Raw genomic sequence first — 25358 nt, 5'->3', positions numbered from 1 at the left:
AATGAAGATCATTTTGTGAAAACAGATACTAAACCTAGGGCATCCATTTCTATTTTTGCCAAAATAACATTCTTACTTTGCCCACTCAGGGTGATTTGCTAGAGTCTCATTAATTAAATTGCTTGTGACTTCAATCATGTGTACACTCTCTTGATGCACCTGTGTTACGGATAGGAGAGAAAAGAATCTCAATAAAAAATAAGCCCAATTTAACATTTATTTTTCTACACTGTTATTGGAACAATGATTTTGAGTCAAATAATTATACACTTAGTTCCAATTAATTTAGAAACTTGTACGGAACAGCTGTTATACATAATGTCCTATGACCCTCATTATGGAAAATAAAAAGTACACACTAGCTCTCTGATTTCAAGCTTAACAACTTCAGGAAAAATTGCATAAAAAGATACATTCAAATATTTATACCCATACACAAGACAAATAGGTAAATATATTCAGTTCACACACATTATGTGTCTACAGTATACATAAGCTTTATCAACACTGCATGAGCTTATACAATTATGACGCAGTGTGAGACCTCAAACAAAGAATTTAGTAAAGTTTCAGAGTAAAACAAAACAAAACAAAACAAAAAACCAGCTGAAACTGCATCTCAGAATTTACCTTGCTAAATAACAAACAAAATGAGGAGGACAGAGGTACCTGGGTGGCTCAGTCAGTTAAGTGACAGACTCTTGATTTTGGCTCAGGTCATGATCTTAGGGTTGGGAGGTCAAGCCCTGTGTCGGGATCCCCACTCAGCGTGGAGTCTGCTTGAGATTCTTTCTCACCCTCTGCCCTTCCTACTCTCCCCCTTTCTAAATTAAAAACAGAGACAGAGAGAAGGATAAAAAGAAACAAGCTAGTGCCAGAGAACATGCTCTATATTTTACTATTTTTTAAAAGATTTATTGGAGGGGCACCTGGGTGACTCAGTGGGTTAAAACCTCTGCTTTTGGCTTGGGTCATGATCTCAGGGTCCTGGGAACAAGCCCCGCATCAGACTCTCTCCTCGGCAGGAAGCCTGCTTCCTCCTCTCTCTGCCTGCCTCTCTGCCTACTCTGTCTGTCAAATAAATAAATAAAATCTTTAAAAAAAAAAAAGTTTATTGGAGAAAGAGAGAATGAGCAGGGGAAGGGACAGACGGAGCAGGCAACTTCCCACAGAGCAGGGAGCCGATTTGGGCCTTACTTCCCGAGATCATGACCTGGGCTGAAGGCAGCCACTTAATGGACTGAGCCACCCAGGTGGCCCTATATTTACTATTTTTAAATGAGGCATATTGAGCATATGGTTTGTCTAGCTATTCCATGTTTACTCGAAAGAACATGATTCTGCTGTTGTTACTTCACATTGGCTGATATTTCAAGATTTTTATATTCTTACTAATTTGCATCTACTTATTCTCTCAATTACTGCAAGAGGAGTATTACTGAATCCCTAACTAAAATCACTGATTTGTCTATTTCTCCTTTTAATTCTGAATATTTTGCTTCATGTATTTTAGAGCTCTATTGTTAAGAACATACACACTTAAAATCGGTATATCCTACTGCAGTATTACCCCATCATTATGGAAAGACCTCATTTCTTATTGGTCTTCAGTAATATTTAAGTACATTATCTGATATTAATATAATATATAACTCTTATGTTTACAGTTTGCGTGGTATATCTTTTTTTTCATCCTTTCATTATCAGTCTTTTTATGGATTGAATTTCAAGGGTAAACCACTTATAGATACCATAGAACTTGCTACTTTATATCCAGACTGAAAATCTCTGCCATTTGATTATTTAATTACTTCATATTTAATATATCCACTGACATGACTGGATTTAGGTCTGCCATTTTCCTATCTGCTTTCTGTTTCATCCCTATTCTTATTCTTTCACTGCCTTCTGTGTAAAGCAATTCTATTTTTAGTATAGCATTTTAGTTTCTCTAAAATTTAATGGTTGCTATTCATCTCAAGCCAACCACATCTTTATCATAAACCACCTCAAGTTATACTGACTTACTTCCAATTAAATATAAGAACTTCATACCAGTATAATTCTGTTTCCAAGTCATCTTTTTGTGCTATGGTTACACATATAGTTCATGTATGTGTATTATGAACTCTGCAATACAGTGTTTTTTACTTTTTTACTCTTCTTTAAATAGTCCTGTTGTTTAAATAAACTGACAAGGGGGGAGGAATGTAATTTTTATATATATCCACATGTTTACCAAGTGCTTTTCATTCTTCCCTTTGGATATAAGTTATTTCTGGAGTCATTTCTGTTCAGTCTGAAGGAATTCCTTTAGCATTCCTTATACTCTGGGTCTGCTATTAACTAATTCTCAGTTTTGGTTATCTAGAAATACTTTTATTTTGCTTTTACTTTCAAAAAATAGTTTCAGAGGAACGCCTGGATGGCTCAGTCAGTTAAGTGTCTGCCTTCCGCTCAGGTCATGAACCCAGCGTCTTGGGATCAAGTCCCACCTCAGGCTCCCTGTTCTCTCACTCTCATGTGTGCATGCTCTAATAAATAAATAAAATCTTTAAAAAAAATAGTTTCAGTAAATATAAAATTCTTGGCTGACTAGTTGTTTTCTTCCTAAGGCTAAATATGTCATTCCAATGTCATGTGGTGTTCACTGTTTATTATGAGAAGTCAGTTATTACTTGTTTTATTATTCTCCTGCATATGATGTGTAATTTTTCTCTTGCTTCCTTCAAGATTTTTTTTTTATCTTTTTGGCCTCCAGTAGTTGAACTATGATGGGTGTCTAGGTTTTGTTTTATATGTATTTATTCCACTCAGCATTTGTTGAGCTTCTTGGCTATTTTATTGCTCTTCACAAAACTTGACAAGTTTTTGACCATTATTTCTTCAAATATTTTTTTTCCACTCTTCTCTTTCTCCTTTCACTTTCTGGAAGGCCAATTATATATCTGTTAGAATCTTTGCTATCATCTTACAAATCTTTGAGTCTCTCCTCATCCACTATCTTAAAAATATTTTGTTCGTAAGATTGGAAACCTTCTATTGATCTTTCTTCAAATTCATTCTTTTCCCCTCCCCAGATACCAAATCTGCTGTTGAGCCTATCTAGTAAATTTTTCCTGTTATTGCTCTTTTCAGCTCTAGGATTTCTAGTTAGTTCCGTTTTATAGTCTCCATTTCTCTGTTGAGCATCTGCATTTATTTATACATTATTAGCATACTTTCCTTTAGTTTTTTAACATATTTATAATAGCTGCTAAATCCAACATCAGCACTACTTAAGTATCCATTTCTTTGACTGCTTTTTCTCCCCTCCAAGTCACACTTACCTGTTTCTTTTATGTCTAGTAATTTCTGGTTAAAAAAATTTTTTAAAAAAATGTGTTGTAGCAACTCTGGATTTTGTTTTGTTCTTCTGAGAACTGCTGCTTGTTTCAGTAAGCGATTAACTTTCTGTAGTGAAGCTGCAAATCTGCCTTCCCTGTCACTGATGTTTCTGCTCAGTGTTTTTTATTTTATTATTATTTTTTAAAGCCTAAAGCCTTCCCCTGAGCCTGCATAGTTTAGCAGTCAGCAAATGATTTTGGCAAAAATCATGCTCACAATAGGAATCTTCATGATCTGTAGCCTAAGATGTGTGAGTTGAGAAATGCAATCAAAGGCACAACCAATCTGCAAATTCTCCAAGCTTTCAAAGTGCACAGAGCTCCATGGAGTCTCCCAGATACCAGTTTAGGATGTATGGTTTATTAATCTTCTTATAATTAAGCCTTTCATGGTTCTCTTGCTTCCAGAATCTCTCCCTTTAATTTATAGCTGCTCTCTTGCCAGCCCCAAACCAAGTCTCCTACCTCCCACAGGAAAAGCTGCAGGTTTCTGTTGCCCAAGCTAGGCAGAATGAGTAAAACTCCAAACACGAAAGTCACAAACTACCTGTTTAACCAGCTTCAGTAACAGGTTTTCCTGAGGAAATACTCCTCAGACTGTTGCCTAACCAGCTTCAGTAACAGTTTTTCCTGTTGATGGTTTTCCAACAGTTTCCTGCTGATGGTTTTCCAATGCCCTCATACAGTGCTTTTAATAATTTTTTAAGATTGTATTTATTTGAGAGAAAGACAGAAAGCGCATGAGCAGGGGGAGGGGCAGGGAGAAAGGAAGAAGCAGACCCCCTGCTCAGCAGGGAGCCCAACACAGGGCTCAATCCCAGAACTCTAGGATCATGAACTGAGTTGTCAGACATTTAACTGACTGAGCCACCCAGGCTTCCCAGTATTTTTAATAATTTTATGCTGTTTTGCTCTTGCTTTCTGTGGGAAGGAATTATCTGACATCCTTGCCCTGTTATTACCCAAAGATGAAGCCTAAAAGGAATTCTGACAGACTGGATGTGGATAACAAAAAGGAAAGAACGTAGTCAAGGATGACTCAGAAGCTTTTCATCTAAGCAAGTAGAATGGAGTGGTCATTTACGCCAAAATACTTACTTTCAGGAGGAGAACACACAAGCAAGGGAAGAGCTGAAATTCAGTTTTTGATATGTTATATTTGAGATGGCTATTAGACATTCAAGTGGAGATACTTTCATGGTGTTAGAGAATCCCATTATTGGCTGGGAGAATAAACTAGATAACCAATAAGTTTCCTTCAAAAGCTCAGTTTGTGTAAGTCCTAGACCACAAAAAAGTAGTTCAGTAATACATGTTATCCAAGTTCAGGAAAGCAAAAGCTCATTGAAGCATGGGTTGAGAAAAAAAAAAAAAGGATATGAAAAATGAATAGAATTGACATGAGCAGGGGAGCCTGGGTGGCTCAGTCAGTTAAGTGTCTGCTTTGGGCTCAGGTTATGATCCTGGGGTCCTGGGATCGAGCCGCATGTTGGGCTCCCTACTCTTCAGGGAGTCTGCTTCTTCCTCCCCCTGTTCTTGTGTTCTTGCTTGCTCTTTCTCTCTCTCCTTCTCAAATAAATAAATAAAATCTTAAAAAAAAAAAAAAAAGAATTGACAAGAGCAGTCAAGAAGACCCTCTGCCAAGAAGCACAGAAAGGAAAGTGAAATGGAAGAGCAGGAGAGAAGAAAAAGAAAAATGGAAGCTCATAGTGTTATAAGGTTTCTCTAAGAACTACAATAGAAGGTAAGAATGTATAATGGCAGGTTTAGGCAAAATATAGCAAAAACAAAACAAGGTCTCTAAACAAGTCTATACAGTTTATATAAGTGACTATACATGATCAGTATCCAGAGAACAGATAAGAATTACATAGAAACTGAAACAGAGATATGGAGAGAGCAAGTTATTACGAGCTGAGACTGAGGACATAGTGAGCCTAAAAATAACTAAGAACAGGACTTCCAAGTGGAGATTCATATAGCAAGAAACAATGCAATCCCTCAGTAAATTCTGCATATCAGATTATCTACTGATAACATATCTCTACAGCACTATATGAAAATTTTTCATATCCATGATTTCACATAAACTTCACATTTCCTGGAAAGTAACATATCAAAACCTAGGATGACAAATTCAGGGGACTTCAGATAAAGATTAAGATAAATAAGAATTTATTTTAAAAGTCAAGAAGATACATCACTATAGAGAAAATTCTAGCTGCACTTTAGAGAAATTTTTTTTTAAACAAAGAAGGGTGTTAAAACCTGAATGTTTGTATCCTCCCAAAATTCTTATGTTCAAATCCAAATCTCCAATATGATGGTTAAGAGACAGGGCCTTAGGAAGTAATTAGTTCACTAGGATGGAAGCCCTCATTACGGTATCAGTGTTGTTATAAGAAGAGACACAAGAGAGGTGACCTTTCTCTCCCCCATGTGAGGGTACAAGAAGAAAACGGTCACTTCTAAACCAGACAGAGTACCTTTTACCAAGAACTTGACTGTGATGGCACCTTGATCTGAGACTCCCCAACTTCAGAACTGTGACAGATAAATGTTTTTTGTTTAAGCTTCCCAGTGTATACTATTCTATTACAGCAGTCCAAACTAAGAAGAGAAAAAACTGGAAGTGTATGCTAGAAGGACCTAGAAATTGAGATATAAAGGTTCTATGGTATATTAGAGAAAGACCAATGGGACAAGAAGGGAAGGAGCTAATCAAGAAATTCTGAGCTAGTAAACAAGGAACTAACTAGATTAGGACTCATGAGACCAGAGTTCTCCCATTTAAAAGAAGCCATTTATTCTTCTCTATCTGTGATCATTTCTTCTGTGATCACTTTTGAGGAGTTTGCTAAAAACAAAATAAAAATGCACATAAAAAAAAAGTAGACAAATTCATGGAAAACTAATAATGCAAAAATCTAAATAATTTGTTATACATATTTATAAGCAAAGAAAGCTTTCCAGCTTCTGCCAGCTTCTTGTACATACTACAGTTTTTTAAGTAGGCTCCACTCCCAGTATGGAGCCCAGTTTTGGGCTTGAACTCATAACCCTGAGATCAAGACCTGAGGTTATACCAAGAGTCAGATTTCTAACCAACTAAGCCACCCATGCACCCCTGAATATTAAAATTCCAACAAGAGTTTATTTTTTTTTTTTTTTTTTTTTTTTAAATATTTTATTTATTTATTTGACAGTGAGAGATCACAAGTAGGCAGAGAGGCGGGCAGAGAGAGAGGAAGGGAAGCAGGCTACCGGCTGAGCAGATAGCCCGATGTGGGGCTTGATCCCAGGACCCTGAGATCATGACCTGAAGCGAAGGCAGCGGCTTAACCCACTGAGCCACCCAGGCGCCCCCCAACAAGAGTTTATTAATGGCAATAGTAACTGTCATACTCTACCTTTGCAGTCAGGAGTAGAGCTAATAGAAGAGTTCCTATCACTAACAAAAATATGATGAAAATGCTTATTATTTTGTCTAACATCTTCTCCAACCAGATGATCATCTGCATAGAAAGGAAAAAGAGAATTACTCATCTTCTGAGCATAACTTAATAAAAATGCATATATATCCAAATATTATTAAGACAAAATAGAATATTCAGCATTGCAAATCAAACTACGGCATAATGATTAAAGCAGCGAAAGCTGTAAGCAAGTTCAGAAAATTAACTAATAGCATTAATTACTATTGTTATATAAAAAGTTTATTATTGTCCTATCTAAGAAAGGCAGTCAATTTGAACATATTTATGTTTGAATTCTCACACAATGGCATATTTACATTTCAAGTTGTAATTTATAATCTGGTAAATATTCAAAACGAAATAAAATATTTAAACGAAGTAATGATAGTACATTAGCTGACCTCAATCTCCTGGAATTTTACTATCAATTAGCAAATACATAGCTTTAGAAAAAGTATGCCTTACAAAATAGGTATTCCCTAAATTATACAAATAAAATAGGAGCAAATTAAAATAGGAATTACATTCAAAATATTTTTTCCCTTTGATGCCACTAAGGTTACAAAAACAGTAATAATAAGAATCTAAGGTTAAGGTAACGATAATATCAATTTCAGAATACAACCCTGCGGGGGCAGGGGGGAGGTCAGCAGGTAGATACACAATTAGAAGGGATACAAAATGGGCTTTAATTATACAGGGAATGTTTTATCAAGCTGGAGGACAAACTCACTGATGTTCTTTAAATCTTTTTATATATGAAATATTTCATAACAAAATACTTTTTAAAATCTGACATTCTACTTGAAATATCCATTCTTTTTAAAACATAAGCTCTAGGACAAATTGACTGTAAATAAAAAATAATCATTACTATAATGGTTATTCCTTAATCAATAAATTCCTTAATCAATTCCTTAATCAATAAAATTACAGCTCTCCCTAAATGCTATATTTTGAGTATAACTTCTCTCATCTTTCACAATCACACATAACCTTACATTTTAAAAAAATTTTGTTTTCAGAATATATAATAATTATGACAGATTTCTACAATTCCTCCCATGCAAAGCTACCATGTAACATTTCAAAAATAAAATCAATTAGACTGATGACTACTGAAACACCACATTGCACTCCTCAACCCCTGCATAAGCTACAGCATTGCTGAATAAGTTAGTCTTAATTTAAATCTGAATTATGCCTCCAGTGAGTTAAGCACACAAGAGCAAAGAATGGTGGTTAAAAACAAAACAGGACTTCTAAAATATTTTCCATTCCGTGCTGTAAGCTTGCATCCCCTTATCTTTCATGAAAGATACTATCACTAAGAGATCAACGCTGCAGTGAACTCAAAGATAAAAAGTTCATCTTTTATCTGGACAATTATAGCTTCAAACAGAAGAGTTAATTTTCAGTGCATGCCACCAAAGCATCAAAGACAATACAGAGATTAAAAAAATAGTATCAAGTTTCTAAGATATGGAAGGTCAGATGTCATATTTTGAATGTACGTTCTAAAATCAATTGAAACTTTCCAGTTGCACAATCAGAAACCAACTCTTAAATAGTTCTTAAGACAGTTTCCTGAGTAAAGAGCTACTATTCTTCTTCTTTGTAGTTCCCAAGCCTGACAGTGCGTGGCACATGGTAAAAGCTCAAATATATATTTGAACAGGCAAACATAAATAACTTCAGAATTAAGACCAGATTTGTATTCACAAATTATAATTTCTAAAAATAACTTGGGAGCGCCAATTTTCTAAAAAATGTCTATTCTGAAATATGTTTTTAAAATGTAAATAATGATTTAGAAAATGTATCTAAATTTAAGTGGGGGTATTTCTAACATATAAAACATGGAATTCACAAACACATTATGTATATCAATATTACAAAATCAAACTTTATGTTTCAAAACCAGGGTAGAATTTTCCTATCAGAAGCCATATACCTAAGGGTTAGAAAAAATCCACACTAAGCGATAAGGAGATAAGATAAAAACCTGTATTCAGGGCTAACAGTAAGGGTTAAAGGTTTCATTCAAAATTTAAAACAAATTGAACTATTTAAGATGCTCAATATATAAACTAAAAAGATGGGGAGGGGGATCCAGTGCCATTATCTCTGGTTAAGTTACAGTGAAAAAACAGGACAAAAATGGAGACAGATAAAGAGAGAAGAGTGGGAAAGAGAGATGGAGGAGGAGTTACCAAAGAATAAAGGGAGGTTTTCTTGTTGCTGTTGTTGTTTTAAAGATCAAAACAAGAGAAAAAAGTGTGTGGCTGGGGAAACTGGTACACAGAACAGAGGACAAATCAATAAAGAGGAAATAACAAAAGTGGACAGAAAACTTAGATGGAGGAAAAGAACCCCCAGAAAAAGGTGAACGGAAGAAGACTCTCGAGGAAACAGAAACTCAGACATAGAAAGAGAAACACAGGGGCACCTGGGTGGCTCAGTCAGTGAAGCATCTGCCTTTAGCTCGGGTCATGATCCCGGGGTGTTAGGATTGAGCTCCACATCAGGCTCCTTGCTCAGCAGGAGAGAGTCCGCTTCTCCCTCTGCCCCTGCTCGTGCTCTCTCTGTCGCTCACTCTCTCTCTAATGAATGAAATCTTTAAGAAAAAAAAAGGAAAGAGAGAGAGACACGTGGACAGAAGAAGCAATAGAGACGCAGAAGGGAATGGAGGAGAGAATTCCTAAAGATATGCCAAAGGCACTGTCCCAGGATACAGAGCTGTGTTCAAAGCTGTGTTCAGCTTTGGGCAGCAGAATCCACACCACCTACCATCACTGCCATCAGCTGTCATTACCACCTGCCCAGAGAAGTCACACTGTCCCTGGGGATCTCCCCAGCCTTCCTTGCTCTGAGAAATTATTTTAGTTATTAAACTCTATTTTCTTAAAGGGGAAGGGGAGTAATTTTAAAATGACATTCTGAATGTTTCCAGCGTGAAGGAAGGGCATGCATTTATTTTTTTTCAAAATTTAGAGAGGTCAGTAAATGTATGGTTATACTGCAAGACGTTGAAACTTCTAAATTGGCTTTGTGTATAGGAAGCTACTAAGAAAGTTATCATTCCACTACTGAGTTTTCTATTCATTATTCTGGGTCTGTGGGCTTTCTTTTGTTTTATTTCTTTTAAGGCAAATTCTAGTTGAGTCTTAGTGCAAATAAACAACACTTAAAAATAAAACAAGCCTTGAGAAATAGGTTGTCTCAATTAACCACAAATATGTTTTCTCTCACCCTCCCTTCCCTTGAATTAGTTTCCTAGTTCACTCCACTTGAAGCTGAAACACCAAATACCCAATGCTGCAAATTTTCTAACCTTGGATGTAATGTAATAAAATAGACCTCAACTTATTTATGTGCTTTCCTGGAATGTACAGTCCCAGAACTTACAGCAGTCACTCCCGCTCTCCACCGATGCTTTACCTATACTATACGGAATCATCAAAAAAAGGAAACCTTCACTTGATCTCTTAGGAATCTTTTAAACCTGAGTCACAACTGGTTAGCTAAGAAATAGCTCTTAAATTAGGTGTTCTAACTCAGGCAGTCACCGAAGGTTAAATCAAATTGCACCTAATGACTTTAGCTCTCCTTTCTCTCATCCCTTGAGGACAATTTCATGTCAACATACACAAGTTGGAGAAGTGTATAAAACCACCTACTTTGATCAAAATAAGAAAATGTGACTTTTGTTTGCAGCACTATTATTTGCCAAGGATTGAACTCATTTACTCGTGTTAGTTTTGCAGGGAATGGAAGTATAGACAACAGCATGTACGTTGGTAGGAGCAGGGCAGTGGCCAATAAGTGTATGTATATATGTATTTTACACACTGTTTATTTTCAATCCAAAGTTCAGAGTTTAAGGCAAGTCAAGTCACCCCTTTCTACTTCTTCAAAAGAAAGAAGAAAACCTTAATCTCTATACTAAAAGTCACCTTGGTCAATTTCTATGAAGTACCACACTCATTTTAAGGTCTTCTATGATATCTCCACTGAAAATTTAAGGTTTTGTTGTATCTAAACATGATACACATAAATGTCATCTCTTGCTATCTGTCTCAGGGATTTGATGAATCTACATCTACAGTTACTATATATAGGCTACATGTCACAAGTACAATACCCCTAATTTATCTGGATTAGCCTTTATTGAAGTTATTAAAAATGTACCTATTTCATGCAAATCATGCGAAGCATTCACTATACATACAACATCATACCTTGGGAAATACATGAAATTAAAGGTCACAGGACATGACCACAATCTTTTTTAAGTTAAAAATGAAATTCTAGAAGAGTAGCTATTTAAAAAAAAAGACACTATATAAAATTACCAGCCAAGTGAATCCAGTATTTCACAGATCTTTTTCAAAAATTCCTGTGTCATTTATAAAATAAGTAGCAATAAAAAGTTCTATTTCCGGGGTGCCTGGGTGGTTCAGTTGGTTAAGCATCTGCCTTTGGCTCAGGTCTTGTTCTCTGGGTCCTGGGATCCAGCCCTGCATCTGGTTTCCTGCTCAAAAGGGAGACTGCTTCTCCCTCTCTCTCTCTCTCTCTGCCCTTTCCCCCCACTCATTCTCTCTCTCTTTCTCTCAAATGAATAAATAAATAAAATCTATTACAAAAAAGTTCTTGTTCCTTTTCGATAAGTATGTGCTCTCACACATCAAAGAAGACTAGAGTAGGGCCACATTACAGAGCTGAAAAAAAATGGCAATCACTCACTGTAGACAAAAGGACTGTAAGACAGAACTTCTGACACACACCTGGGCAAGGACATAGTAACCATTTATCCTAAATAAATAGATTTGGGTGTTTAGAAAATTGTACTGTGATAGTACCAATGATTCACGACCTTCCATAGCTTATTAATTTGAACTTTAAAAGCCAAAACTAATTTTGACATATGGACAGAAACAGAAAGAAAATGGAGAGACAGGGGGAAGTTACAGAATTCAGTAATAAAACCCAACATCCATGTGTTCATTTACCTTCTTATTTAGCCAGTGCCAGAGCTTGAGGGTAGGGGGTAAGGTAAGAAAGAGAAGATAAGAACAGTGGAATATCATTAGAGAATGCAATAATAGTATGGAAAGAAAAGAAAGTCACTGAGAGTATGAGGAGGAGATAATCCCAGACCAAAAATCAAAACAAAACAAAAACTGGGAAAATAACTGTAATGCATTAACAAAGTTTTAAAATCAACTGTATATAGTATTCATTTAAGATATACAATAACTAAAATAACCACAAACTTTTTTGGCAATTCTACAATTAAAAATACATGCTTGTCTGCTTAAGTAGTCACACCAAATTCCAAAGATCAGAATAATAATTAAAATTCTTTCTCATTTCAGGTACCAAAAGGATTTTGTGTCCCTTTATAAATTAATTCATGTTCAAATACTATGTGTTCATTGAACTTTGTGGCTGTAGCTTTATAGTACAGGTCATTTCACATTTTTTAAACAGTAAAACACTTCCATGCTCATCTGGAACAGTGAACACTTGGCCAAAGAGCAGACGGAAGCAAAATTCTGTTAATATTTGGTGTATCTCCTTCCATCTCAATTTTTGAAGCACTCATCTTTCTACTTTATGTAACATCCTTTCTTTCATACAAACGTTACCTCATCAAAACACCTCACAATATTTAACACTATATAACACTAGTTAGTGGACACATGATGTAAAAATCGCTAAACACAGGATTGAAGGCATTATTAGTGATATAAAAAATATAAAAACTAAAAAGCTTAATTTTATCTTTGCAGAGTTTTTACTAAAAGTATACCCAGTGCACGTTTAAAACTATACTTCAATCAATCTCCTGTAGAGGTATAGTTTCAAAAACACTAGTCTCATCAATTGAAATTTAAAAGAAACATGAAAAATAGATTTACTGCCCAAAGCAGCAACCCATATGTATTATTATACTAGATAAAACATAATTATGGCATCGATTATTACTAGACAAATATTCAGTTTGCAGTAGTCACTTATTCTGATATGTTTTATTATTATAGCCAAAAATGATAGTTTTATTTATTTTACTGTCCCTCTTAAGAACAAGTTGGCATACAAATTTGAATAAAAAATGACAATTTTACAAGGCTACTCCATCACAAACACTTTTGATACCTGCAGAACTTCAACTGACACAATTCTAGAGTTGTCCTAAGTGAAGGGTTCCAAATACAAATATGTGGGACTCTGAAAACAAGAGTTAGTGTCCATCCCTTCTGATAGTGGTAAGGCTGTCAGAAGTTAACTGAAATGAGTCATCCTCTTTAAACAATCTGCAGGATTAATCTGCTCTAGTAAAACAAAACTTCACCCCAATACCAGGAAGATATGATAAATATGTTAAAATCTGTGGGAAATCTTAGACTTTTTCATATTTAAAAAAATTGAAAAAAGAATACAAATAGGCAAATCACAAAATAAAAATATAAATACCCAATAAGCAAACTCATTTTTTTAATTTCAAACTAAAACACCACTCATACTTCTTTTTATGAAACTGAAAAATACTTTTTTGTTATAATATCTAGTATTGGCAAGAGCTCAGAAAATGGGCACTGCCTTATGTTATACTGATGGAAACTAAAACTGGCAAACTTTCTGGAGACAGAAAGGCAATACGTAAGAAAACATATCCCCGTGGGGAGCCTGGGTGGCTCAGTCAGTTAAACTTGCGACTCTTGGGGCACCTGGGTGGCTCAGTGGCTCAGTCATTAAGCGTCTGCCTTTGGCTCAGGTCATGATCTCAGAGTCCTGGGATAGAGCTCCACAACAGGCTCCCTGCTCAGAGGGGAATCTGCTTCTCCTTCTGTCCCTGGCCCTCCCCGCTCTCCTCTGCTCATGCTCGCACACACACACACACTCTCTCTCTCTCCCTCTCTCAAAATCAAACAAACAAACTTCTGACTCCCGGTTTCGGCTCAGGTTAAGATCTTATGGTTATGGAATCAAAACCCACATTGGGCTCTGTGCTCAGTGTGGAGTTTGCTTCAAATTCTCTCTCCCTCTCCATTTCCCTCTCCCTCTCTCTCTCTCTCAAATAAATAAAATCCTAAAAAAAAAAAAAAAAACAATGTATCCCCCTGCATCTCTGCTCCCCAAGGAGATATTACCATGGCTTTAAAAGATTTCTTTCCTGGGGCACCTGGGTGGCTCAGTGGGTTAAGCTGCTGCCTTCAGCTCAAGTCATGATCCCTGATCGAGCCCCACACTGGGCTCTCTGCTCAGCAGGGAGCCTGCTTTCCTTCCTCTCTCTGCCTGCCTCTCTGCCTACTTGTGATCTTTGTCTGTCAAATAAATAAATAAAATCTTTTAAAAAATAAATAAATAAATAAATAAAAATAAAAGATTTCTTTCCTTCCATCTTACGTGAACTCCAGTTCTTCATCCCACTCCTATCTATGCTGGTTTCACCTGACAGTATTTCTCAACCTGAAGTCATGGATGGACCTGCTCAGGGAAACAGTCCGTAGGCTCCGTGAGGAAGTCCGGCTCACACAGCACAGTACCCACAAAGACCTCGATTCAGTCTCGCCTGTCTCTCCTGCCTCGAGTCTGCATATATCCCACTGTGACTGCTTCCTTGGTGCTCCCTAAGAAGTCACGCTGTGGCAGTCGTTCCCTTTGCACTGCTCCATCCGCCTATTCCTCCTGCCCTGTCACCTAAGAAACTCCTACTTGTGCCTTGAAATTTCCTCTGGCATCACCTCTTCTGCAAAACCTCCCCTCTCCCACTGCCTTGCCAACAGCCAGTCCCCTCTTGCTCAGTATTGCCACTGTATTCTGTACATCCTGTCCTCCACAAATTAAAACCACTGCTAACACACAGAGCCACTATGAATCGGGCTCTGATCTAGGAACTGTATGTCTATTAACTCATTTAACCCCCACAGCCGTTCTCCGAGGTGCATGCTATTATGTTTATTGTATTGATAAGGAAAACAAGGCATAGAAAAGTTAAGAAATTCATCCAAGATCACAGAGCTAGTAGGTAGCAGAAGTGGGATTTCAACCAGTTTGAAATTGGGGTTCATGTTCTTAACCACTGTGTCTAAATTTTAATGGACTGCTGTCTCTCCATTAAACAGAGCTCCTGCATCTACTTTTCTGTGAGTCAGTGGATTTTCCTGAGGACTTAGCCCATTATCTGACATGTGAGAATTACTCCAAAAATACTGCACTGAGGTGGCATTACCTGACAATGTAATTTTAGGCAAGTCACTTAGCCCCTTTAGATTTCAATGAGGGAGCTGAGCACGTGTTCCATGACATCCTTATCTACCATTTTTAAGAGGGAAAACTACTTATACAATACTGATTTAAACTAAGTCTATCCTATCCTTACAGAAGCCATAGTTCTAAACTTTAAGTATCATCACAGATACAGACATTAAATGTGTTATTGACAATCATAGTATGAACACCAAATACCATGACATGGAATGAATATATATATATATTCCATTAAAACAGACCAAGTGCTTATAATATAATACCTTGCTATCAACTTTTAACAAGAATTTTCCAAGCCCAACAACTGGCCACGGGGCGAGAGCCTCTTGCCTCTCCCTGAGGAAGCGCTCCACAGCCTGCCACCACACCAGGCAGCGTTTCTCCAGGAAGTCCACAACTCCAAAGTGAATAACGAGCTTTTTGAGGATCCAGACTAGAAGGAAGGAAGACATAGAAAACCAAAACATAGATTACAAAGTCAGAACTTGAAAGGGCCCTTTAATTTCATGTGACCTTTCTAAAACAGCAAAGCTAATATTAAAAAAAAATCAATTAAGGGGGCACCTGGGTGGCTCAGTCAGTTAAGCATCTCCCTTCAGTTCAGGTCATGATCTTGGGGTCCTGGGATCAAGCATTGGGTTCCCTGCTCAGCAGGGAGTCTGCTTCTCCCTCTCACTCTCCCTCTTGTGCTCTCTCTCTCAAATCAATAAATAAAATATTTTTTAAAAATCCATTTAAAAAAAAAGGCAAGGGGAAAGATGAAAAGTTCATGGCATTCCAGACTGTCAGAATTAGGACAAATAACTTTCCACACAACCCCACCTGCCCATATATTGCCTCTGCTGTCAAGTCCAGAATCCCCGCAGGAGCCAGGGATTATTTCACAGCATGTATAAACGTAAGACACTCTGATCATAAAGATATCAGGGACTACAATCCTGGCCCCTCACACCTTACCCTTCCGGGCTGAAGAATCTTAACCCCTGACATGTCCCAATTTCCCTGGCTATTATAGATGCTATTGCCAAATGCTATTCTTCTCCTTGGATGTTTAACAACGTTAGTGCCCAGAAAAATATCAGGAATTCCATCTGTATCATGATTTTATACCTCTGGTATTCCTATTTCTCTACTTGATGCTACTCTGTACGTATGAATCTGCTAGCAGGCTTCAGTAGAGAAGCAGAGTAGAGACAAGCAGGGTTGTTACAAATAGTCCCTGAGGCTACGCAGGGTATAGCTTCCGCAGAGACCACTCATGGAGAACATGATGTACCCTCCGCACTGGGTAGCAAGGTCGTCCTGCAAGCAGGGGGTGAGCTTCCTATTAAAAGCCAACTATGAAGGCAGTGGGGCCAGATGGAAGTGCTACTTAACTGTGGGGCTGCCTTGAAGTCTGGACTCTGGATAACTGATCCCAACTACTATAATTTACCAAATTCCAGGAATTTCTGTGTCCTTAGCCCTAGCCATGCAATCTAAGGGTTCACAGTTTACTCTTTTGAACCATGAGTTCAGTATTACATACCAGTTCAACAATTCCATCATTAACTTTTCTAAATCTCTGGGGAGGTCCCAGGAAAGCTCTTATGGTCTCTAGAACAACCCCAGGGAAATTACAGGCTGTAGAAAATGTTCTCGGGGCCACCTGTTCAAAGCCCGCTCTCCCAAAGCCATGTCAAATTGTTATGATGGCCTGAAAGTTAAGAAATGACTAGGATGAATGTTAACTCCTGCTAACAATTTTTTTTAATTTAAAGATTTTTATTTATTTATTCAACAGACAGAGATCACAAGTAGGCAGAGAGAGCCAAAGGCAGAGGCTTAACCCACTGAGCCACCCAGGTGTCCCAACTCCTGCTAACAAATTTTAAGGGGGTTCCAATAGTACCCGACACAATTTGGCAGCATAAAATAAATCATTTGGCAAAATCAAAAACATATGGAACAATCCAGAAAGAGCAATTTAAACTATTTCACTAAGCAGTTCTATGAATTCCTTAACAGAAAGCATGGATCTGGTATATACTCTGGTATATACTTCATTACAATTGTATCTTGCTCCAACTGCCAAAGAGAAGTTCTGTTTGAGGATGCAAGATGCAGATACAAACTTGGACCTCATATTCTATGCTCCCTAATGACAGGCACTATACAGTGTTCTGGGCCTAACAAATCTATTTAAAAAAAAATTTTTTTTTACAAAGGTTAACTATTTCATTAACTGTCCAAGTTAATACAAATAATAAGTTTTAAAATTAAGGATCTAGAAGGTAAATGGTCCAATGAATTAAGATTTTTAAACAGGCTTCCAAAAAGGAACTTACGTCTATTTTTTTATATTTATTTATTTGTCAGAGATAGCGTGCAAGCAGGGGGAGTGCAAGCAGAGGAAGAGGTTGAAATAGACTCCTTGCTGAGCAGAGTCCAACATGGGACTCGATCCCAGAACCCTGGGATCATGACCTGAGTCGAAGGCAGACATTTAACAAACTGAGCCACCCAGGCACCCGAAAGGAAATTATGTTTAAATCAACAGTGAAAAGCTTTGATAAACAGTGAAAAGCTTTAAATCAACAGCTAAAAGCTTTGACTGGGGCACCTGGGTGGCTCAGTGAGTTAAGCCTCTGCCTTTGGCTTGGGTCATGATCTCAGGGTTCTGGGATCGAGCCCCGCATCGGGCTCTCTGCTCAGCAGGGAGCCTGCTTCCCTTCCTCTCTCTCTCTCCGCCTACTTGTGATCTCTGTCTGTCAAATAAATAAATAAATAAAATTTTTTTAAAAAAAGGACTAATCAAATTTAGGAGGTATCTGGATGGCAGGTCTGGAGCATCAACTGGGGACTTAATAAACTTGGCAAAGAGGGGGAACCCGGGTGGCTCAAGTCCTGACCTCAAGGTCCTGGAATGAAGCCCCACATCAGGGTCCCTGCTCAGCAGGGAGTCTGCTTCTCCCTGTCCCTCCCCTCTGCTCCTGCTCGCACGCATGTGTGCTCTCTCTCAAATAAATAAAATCTTTTTTTAAAAGTACATAAATAAATAAATTTCGCAAAGGTTCTGACTGCAGTAAGAGGTTAAGCCCAAACAATCAGGAAAGTATGACATAAAAAACTCTTCTAAATTCACCTGAATTACTTACTTTTCCAGGCTTAGAAGACAGCTTTAAATATACAATTTAAATATACATTGTTTTATCTTAAAAGAGAGTAATATTACCTCAAATATAAAAATCCAAAATCGAAAGAAAAAGAAGTCTTCCAAGACCAGACCGTAAGGGGCCAATTACCTGCAATCGGCACCGGCAGCAGCTGTACGATCCACAGGTTCAGCCAGAGCTGGACTCCAATAATGGCCCACAAGAGGGACACGAAGTAGATGTCGCTGGTTTTCTTCTTCCTGACAAATGTTCCCATTTCAGGCCTCTGTCTGCCCAGAGTGGGTGAAGGGGTGGAAGGTGCAGGAGAGGAAGATAATGCTGGAGGGGGCTCTCCTCCGTCCATGGTTTCTGAAAGGGGGTTGGGGGAGCACCACCATATTAGCCCACAAGAGTCAGGAGTTCTACGAAGCAATTCGCTAGGCTGCTCTACTGTGAGCCTTCAAAATGGACTCTGATGGTATGATCACAAAAAGAGACAAAGGTCTGATGTATGTTTGCAGAGGCACTGAAAAATGTATGGAGAATTATACAACTGTATTTAAATCTGCAGAAATAAAGTTTGTTGGTGGGTAGGGTTGGGTATGGTGATTTTTTTACTTTTTACCATATACATTTCACACTGTTCAAAATTTTATGACAAATAAAAAACTATGACAAAATAGCTGAGAATTATAATTTGCCCATGAAAACTCCTCAAACTGTACAAAGCAACCAATATTAAGTTACAGAATTCCTAGACCTAAAAATGTCTCCTCTTTTAATATGATTTTATATGTGTGTATATATATATATATATATATATATATATATATATATATGATAAAGCCAAGACAAAACACGGCTTTTCAATGTCATTGCACCTAAAATGGAGCCAACTGCTCTTAAAAAAAAAAAAAAAAAGAATCTAATTTGAAAACTTCATGCTGGTAGGAGTGGCAGATTCCTAGAAGAATAATCATCCCCTCTTCGTTCTGAAAACATGATTCAATGTGAAATAAAAACATGTTTTCCTACCACCCTAAATGACTTTTTCTTAGCTGATCCCTCCTTTCAAGTCTTTTCTCAAGTAAGTTCTTTAGGAAGAGCTCACCAAAAATATTCCTTAACTGCAAATCCCCTGGAACTAAGAGACCGCTTGGCACAGAGATGGCCATTCCGTTCTTGAACTCTGTGTGAGTACAGTGTGACTTTAAAGCTGATGTAAATCTGCCAGCTGGATCTTGTAGAAGCACGGTATCCAGAACAACCAAACAGGCCCATTTTAGGGCAAACAGTTAATATATTAACAGCATGAGGCATGCAAAGCAAACTTTGAGAAGAAAACCAAGAAATGCCAGAGAAATGGAGGACTGTAAGAGAGAAAAGGAAGACCAAAAGAAAAAGTTGGGTCAACAACAAAAGCAATGTAAAGAGAGCAAAACAGAGCAGTGGAGAAGAACTGACAGCTATAGAAGTAGAAAACAAGGAAAGGAGGAAGTGCAAAAAAATATGGAAAAGGTATATGGGGCACCAAGAAAAAGAAAATAAAATGAAAGGAAAGTGAGAATAACAGAAGAAAAATGAGAAAAGCATTTTTTTTTAAGAAAGGGAAAAGATAAAGATTCAAGGTAAGAAACATAAAAAGGTAAATAATTAAAAGTATGAAAAAAGTGATTATGGGAGAACAAAGATGAGAGGAGGAAAAGTGTAAAAGTAGAAATCAGAGGAAACTGAAGGACCAGTAAATCACATTCTGTGATGCTCATGTCCTTTAAGCTTATCCTTTATAAAGCGTATTTCATTTTCCCAAATGATTCTGAAAATATTCCTTCAAAAGGTCAGTCACCTGCAGGCTGGGCGGAGGGCGGGTCATCAGGGCTGGATTCGTACCCTGTAATGGAGATGGCCAAGGTCGCTAGAGTAGAAGCAGCCATGGAAATAACCTGCCCTGGTAACTCTGCTCCTGGAAAACAAGCAAGTATTCTTACAACTTTTTAAAGCAAAGTGGGAAACAACTTTTGCAAACTGAAACACAGTACCAAGATTTCAAAAGCAATGAAACAGAACAGTTATTAACTGATCCAGGGACAGGGGTTCCTCACCAAGGGAGAATGCTTAACAATCAACAGGGAAGTCTACTAAAAATCTGGTCCCCGGACACTGCATGTCAGTCTCCCTTGGGAACTCACACTGGTGCACGCAGCTGAGGGTGGACACCTAAATGTGGAGTCCTCCTTTTTTACTTTTTAACTTCACGAGTTAATGTGAACGCATGTCTCTGTTAAAACACATTGCCACACCAAGTCTGGGAGCTTCCCGAATGCAGACTGTCTTACTCTCTTTTGCGTTACTAGCTCTCAGTACCGTATGGAACAGCTAACGCTCGGTGCCCTCAATAAGAACATTCCATGAATAAATAGGCAAACATATGGGTACTATGCAAAACCATAAAGCTCGATAAAGTAATTATTCAGCACAGGCAAAATCCACCACTGAGAGTCTAAAATATATTACTCTGTTTCATGTTATATGTCCCCATGTTAAGTTCCTAAAAGGTAGTACACCAAGCTTAATCATTTGCACTAAACTCAAAAAAAACCATTTACTGGGGCGCCTGGGTGGCTTAGCCATTAAAAGCCTGTCTTCAGCTCAGGTCATGATCCCGTGGTCCTGGAATCAAGGCCCACATCAGGTCCCCTGCTCAGTGGGGAGCCTGCTTCTCCCTCTCCCTCCAGTGCTCCCCCTGCTTGTGCTCTCTTGCTTTCTCTATCAAATAAATAAATAAAATCCTTAAAAAAAACATTTAGTGGCCAGTGAGGTCTGTCTGTAATGGTCTAATCTGCTATGGCAGACAACACAGACTAGCACACACAATACCAGGTTCTAGCATGCTTTCCTCCTCCAAGAGACTGTAAAGCTAGACTATATTCCTTAAACTCCATTGCAGCTAAGGTCCCATGTATAAGGCAGTTTCTACACACCAGTCCAAGACATAGAAGACCATAGTGGGACTCACAGTAATTTGGATACTCGGGTGTCAAACAGTCATGGAGATATATGGTATTTCTGCAGGAAGTTACTTAGCAGAAGTTCTAAAAGTTCTGCTGGCTGATCTCTAACTTTGTGGCAGCTGTGGCTTCTCTGCTCAAATAGTCCTTTGGTGTCATGGAGTAGTTTTCCCAGTTGCACTGCTTCTGCCTGTGTCAGACCTAAGCTTAATTGTCTGGACTTCCCAAAAAGTCTATATGCTAACCAATATCTCTTTCTACACAGACTAGCTAGTGTGGATTCTACTGTCCACAACTAAGAACATTAACACTCATAGAGATGGGACCTCACTTTTGGTAGACCAATATACAATGCAACAACATAGAATGCTGCCAATGAAAATAGCCCTGACCACTCAGAAAGCCAATGAATTTCAGCTCCAATGAATTCCACCTACTCAGCAAATCCAAGGCTGGCCATCTCCCAGAGACAAGCAGGCCGGGTCCTGAAATGGCTCACCAGTAGACTGAAACATCAGGATCAAGGGCATTTATCTTGCTCAACCATATCCTATTCTTCTTCTACTAAATACCTAACAGAGGTTTACTTTTAGGCAATCCAAGAGAACGTCAAACTCATGATCTGGGAAGAGAAGAGTTGGGACCTATTCTTCTAGCCTAAGTATGAAAGGTGTTTCTTTCACGCCACTAAGGAAACAGGATGAGAGGAAAAGACATTGCCTCTCATGTCTCACATGTTATTACTCACTGTATTGAATGCTATGGATAAAGACATAGACCCTGCCCCCATGGAGTCTAGTGGAAGAGATGGATACAAATTAAAGAACCACATGGGAAAAAAATTCTTACCATACTTAGGGAATAATTTGTTAATTCACCTTTAAAAGGGGGGGGGCACCTGGCTGGCTCACTTGATAGAGCATGTGTGCTACTCTTGGTCTCAGGGTTTTAAGTTTGAGCCCCACACTGGGTGCACAGATTACTTAAAAATAAAAAACTTAAAAAAAAAAAAAAAAAAGAACCACACAAATGTGAATGTGTATACAAACTATGGTGACTGCTGTAAAGGAAACATACTAGCTATTTCATGAACTCCTAACACAAAAAAATCTGACTTAGTCTGAAGAATCAGGAACAGCTTCTCTTTAAGAAATGAAAAAGAAGCTGAGAATCAGACAACAAAAAGAAATAAAAGACAACCAAATTGGCAAAGAAGAAGTCAACTCTTCGCAGATGACATGATTCTCTATGTAGAAAACCCAAAAGACTCCACCAAAAAACTGCTAGAACTGATACAGGAATTTAGCAAAGTCGCAGGATATAAAATCAATGCACAGAAGTTAGTCGCATTTCTATACACTAACAATGAGGCAGAAGAAAGAGAATTCAAGGAACTGATCCCATTTACAATCGCACCAAAAACCATTAGATACTTGGGAATACACCTAACTAAAGATGAAAAGGATCTGAACTCTGTATAGAATACTCATGAAAGAAACTGAGGAAGATACAAGAATGGAAAAATATTCCATGCCCATGGATTGGAAGAACAAATACTGTTAAAATGTCTATGCTACCCAGAGCAATCTACACATTCAATGCAATCCCTATCAAAATACCATAAACTTTTTCACAGAGCTAGAATGAATAATCCTAAAATTTGTATGGAACCGGAAAAGACCCTGGATAGCCAAAGGAATGTTGAAAAAGAAAACCAAGGGGTGCCTGGGTGGCTCAGTGGGTTAAAGCCTCTGCCTTCGGCTCAGGTCATGATCCCAAGGTCCTGGGATCGAGCCCCACATCGGGCTCTCTGCTTGCCAGGGAGCCTGTTTCCTCCTCTCTCTCTCTCTGCCTGCCTCTCTGCCTACTTGTGATCTCTGTCTGTCAGATAAATAAATAAAAATCTTAAAAAAAAAAAGAAAAAGAAAACCAAAGCTGGTGGCATCACAATTCCAGACTTCAAGCTATATTACAAAGCTGTAATCATCAAGAAGGTATTGTACTGGCAAAAAACAGACACAGAGATCAACAGAACAGAATATAGAACCCAGAAATGGACCCTCAACTCTGTGGTCAACTGATCTTTGACAAAGCAAGAAAGAATATTCAATGGAAAAAAGTCTCTTCAACAAATGGTGTGGGAGAACTGGACAGCCACATGCAGAAAAATGTAAATGGACCATTCTCTTGTACCATATGCAAAAATATACTCAAAATGGATGAAAGACCTCAATGTGAGATAGGAATCCATCAAAATCCTAGAGGAGAACATGAGCAGCAACCTCTTTAACATCTGCTATAGCAACTTCTTACTAGATTCATCTCCAGAAGCAAGGGGAACAAAAGCAAAAATGAACTATTGGGACTTGACATCAAGACAAAAAGCTTTTGCACAGCAAAGGAAAGAGTCCACAAGACTTAAAGGCAACCTATGGAATGGGAGAAGATGTTTGCAAATGTCTTATCAGATAAAGAGCTAGTATCCAAAATCTATGAAGAACTTACACCCCAAAGAAAATAATCCAGTCAAGAAATGGGCAGAAGACATGGACATTTCTCCAAAGAAGACATAAAAATAGCCAACAGACACATGAAAAAATGCTCCATATCACTCGGCATCAGAAAAATACAAATCAAAAACCACAAAACCACCTGTCAGAATGGCTAAAATTAACAACTCAGGAAAGGACAGATATTGGCAAGGATGCAGAGAAAGGGGAACCCTCCTACACTTTTGGTGGGAATGCAAACTGATGCAGTCACTCTGGAAGGCATTATGGAGATTCCTCAAAAGTTAAAAATCAAACTACCCCACGAAGCCGCAACTGCACTATTAGGTATTTACCCAAAGGATACAAACATAGTGATCCAAAGGGGCACATGCACCCCAATGTTTACAGCAGCAATGTCCACAATAGCCAAACTATGGAAAGAACCTAGATGTCCATCGACAGATGAATGGATAAAGAGGCGGTACACACACACACACACTCAGCCATCAAAAAGAATGAAATCTTACCATCTGCAATGACGTGGATAGAACTAGAGGGTATTATGCTAAGCAAAATGAGTCAGAAAAAGACAAATATATGATTTCACTTATATATGGAATTTAAGAAACAAAACAGATGAACATAGGGGGAAGGGAAGGAAAAATAAGATGAAAACAGCAAGGGAGACAAACCATAAGAGACTCTTCACTATAGGAAACACACTGAGGCTTGCTGGAGGGAGATGGGTGGGTGGGGAGGTATACGGGTGATGGGCATTAAGGAGAGCACTCAATGGAATGAGCATTGGATGTTAGAAACAAATGATGAATCACTAAAACCTATCCCTGAAACTATAATACCCTATGTTAATTAAATTGAATTTAAATTAAAATAACATAAAATGCCAAAAAGAGAAAAGAAAATGAAGCTGCTATACCAAGGAAGAGAAGGCATTCATCAAAAGAATGTCAAGAGTAACATTTGGGACAGCAGGAAGTGAGTAGGAAGGCTGTTAAGTGAAGACACTAGCATGATAAAGATAGTGTAAGAAGGTCAGTGTGTCTGGAACACAGCTAGCAGGAATCTGGTATCGAATAAACCAGGCTGGACATCGAGAGCTAGATGATGCAAGTCACGGAAGACCATGGTAAGTACTTCAGGCTTTATTCTAAAAGGAGCAGGGAAGGAGTGAAGAATTTTAAACAGGATAGTATTTCTACTGAAACGTCACTGAGATCATTGTAGCTTTACTTGCAATTGTAAGAAATGACACAGAGAGATCTATCTATGCTTTTCACAGTTTCCCCCAGTGTTCCCCTGCAACACTGAGGCACAGTTCTGTGCTCGGGATTATCAGCATGGACACAAGATAAGCACGGCAAGGATCTCTCATGTTGCCCTTCAGAAGCACACCCAGCCTCCCAGTTTGCAAATAAATGAACAGTTTTGAGATACAGAAAGATCGTGCTTGCTGTCTGGTCAAGAGCAGATTGGAGGGGACCAAGAATGGGTACAGGGAGAGAAGTGACGGCAGTACTGCAGGCAAGACAAGACGACAGCACGGTCTGCAGCAGCTGGCAGGGGA

General features: G+C 38.2%; 1 protein-coding gene across 2 annotated transcripts in view; it reads right to left on the bottom strand.

Moving 5' to 3' along the window:
- Positions 1 to 25358, bottom strand: part of TMEM245 (transmembrane protein 245) — a 96843-nt gene that overhangs the window by 49286 nt on the left and 22199 nt on the right. The window contains exons 4-9 of one of the 2 annotated variants that reach the window (XM_059411120.1): positions 20120 to 20236; positions 18424 to 18642; positions 15403 to 15572; positions 11875 to 11898; positions 6797 to 6901; positions 77 to 159 (exon numbers count right to left, since the gene is read on the bottom strand). In XM_059411120.1, the coding sequence (XP_059267103.1) occupies positions 77 to 159; positions 6797 to 6901; positions 11875 to 11898; positions 15403 to 15572; positions 18424 to 18642; positions 20120 to 20236 (718 nt within the window). The remainder of the gene's footprint in view (positions 1 to 76; positions 160 to 6796; positions 6902 to 11874; positions 11899 to 15402; positions 15573 to 18423; positions 18643 to 20119; positions 20237 to 25358) is intronic. The other variant, XM_059411121.1, reaches the window with a different exon arrangement.

The sequence above is a fragment of the Mustela nigripes genome, chromosome 9, assembly GCF_022355385.1.
Source record: "Mustela nigripes isolate SB6536 chromosome 9, MUSNIG.SB6536, whole genome shotgun sequence".
Lineage (NCBI taxonomy): Eukaryota > Metazoa > Chordata > Mammalia > Carnivora > Mustelidae > Mustela > Mustela nigripes.
Note: the sequence above shows the minus strand (reverse complement) of the source record. Positions and strands in the feature narration are given on the sequence as shown.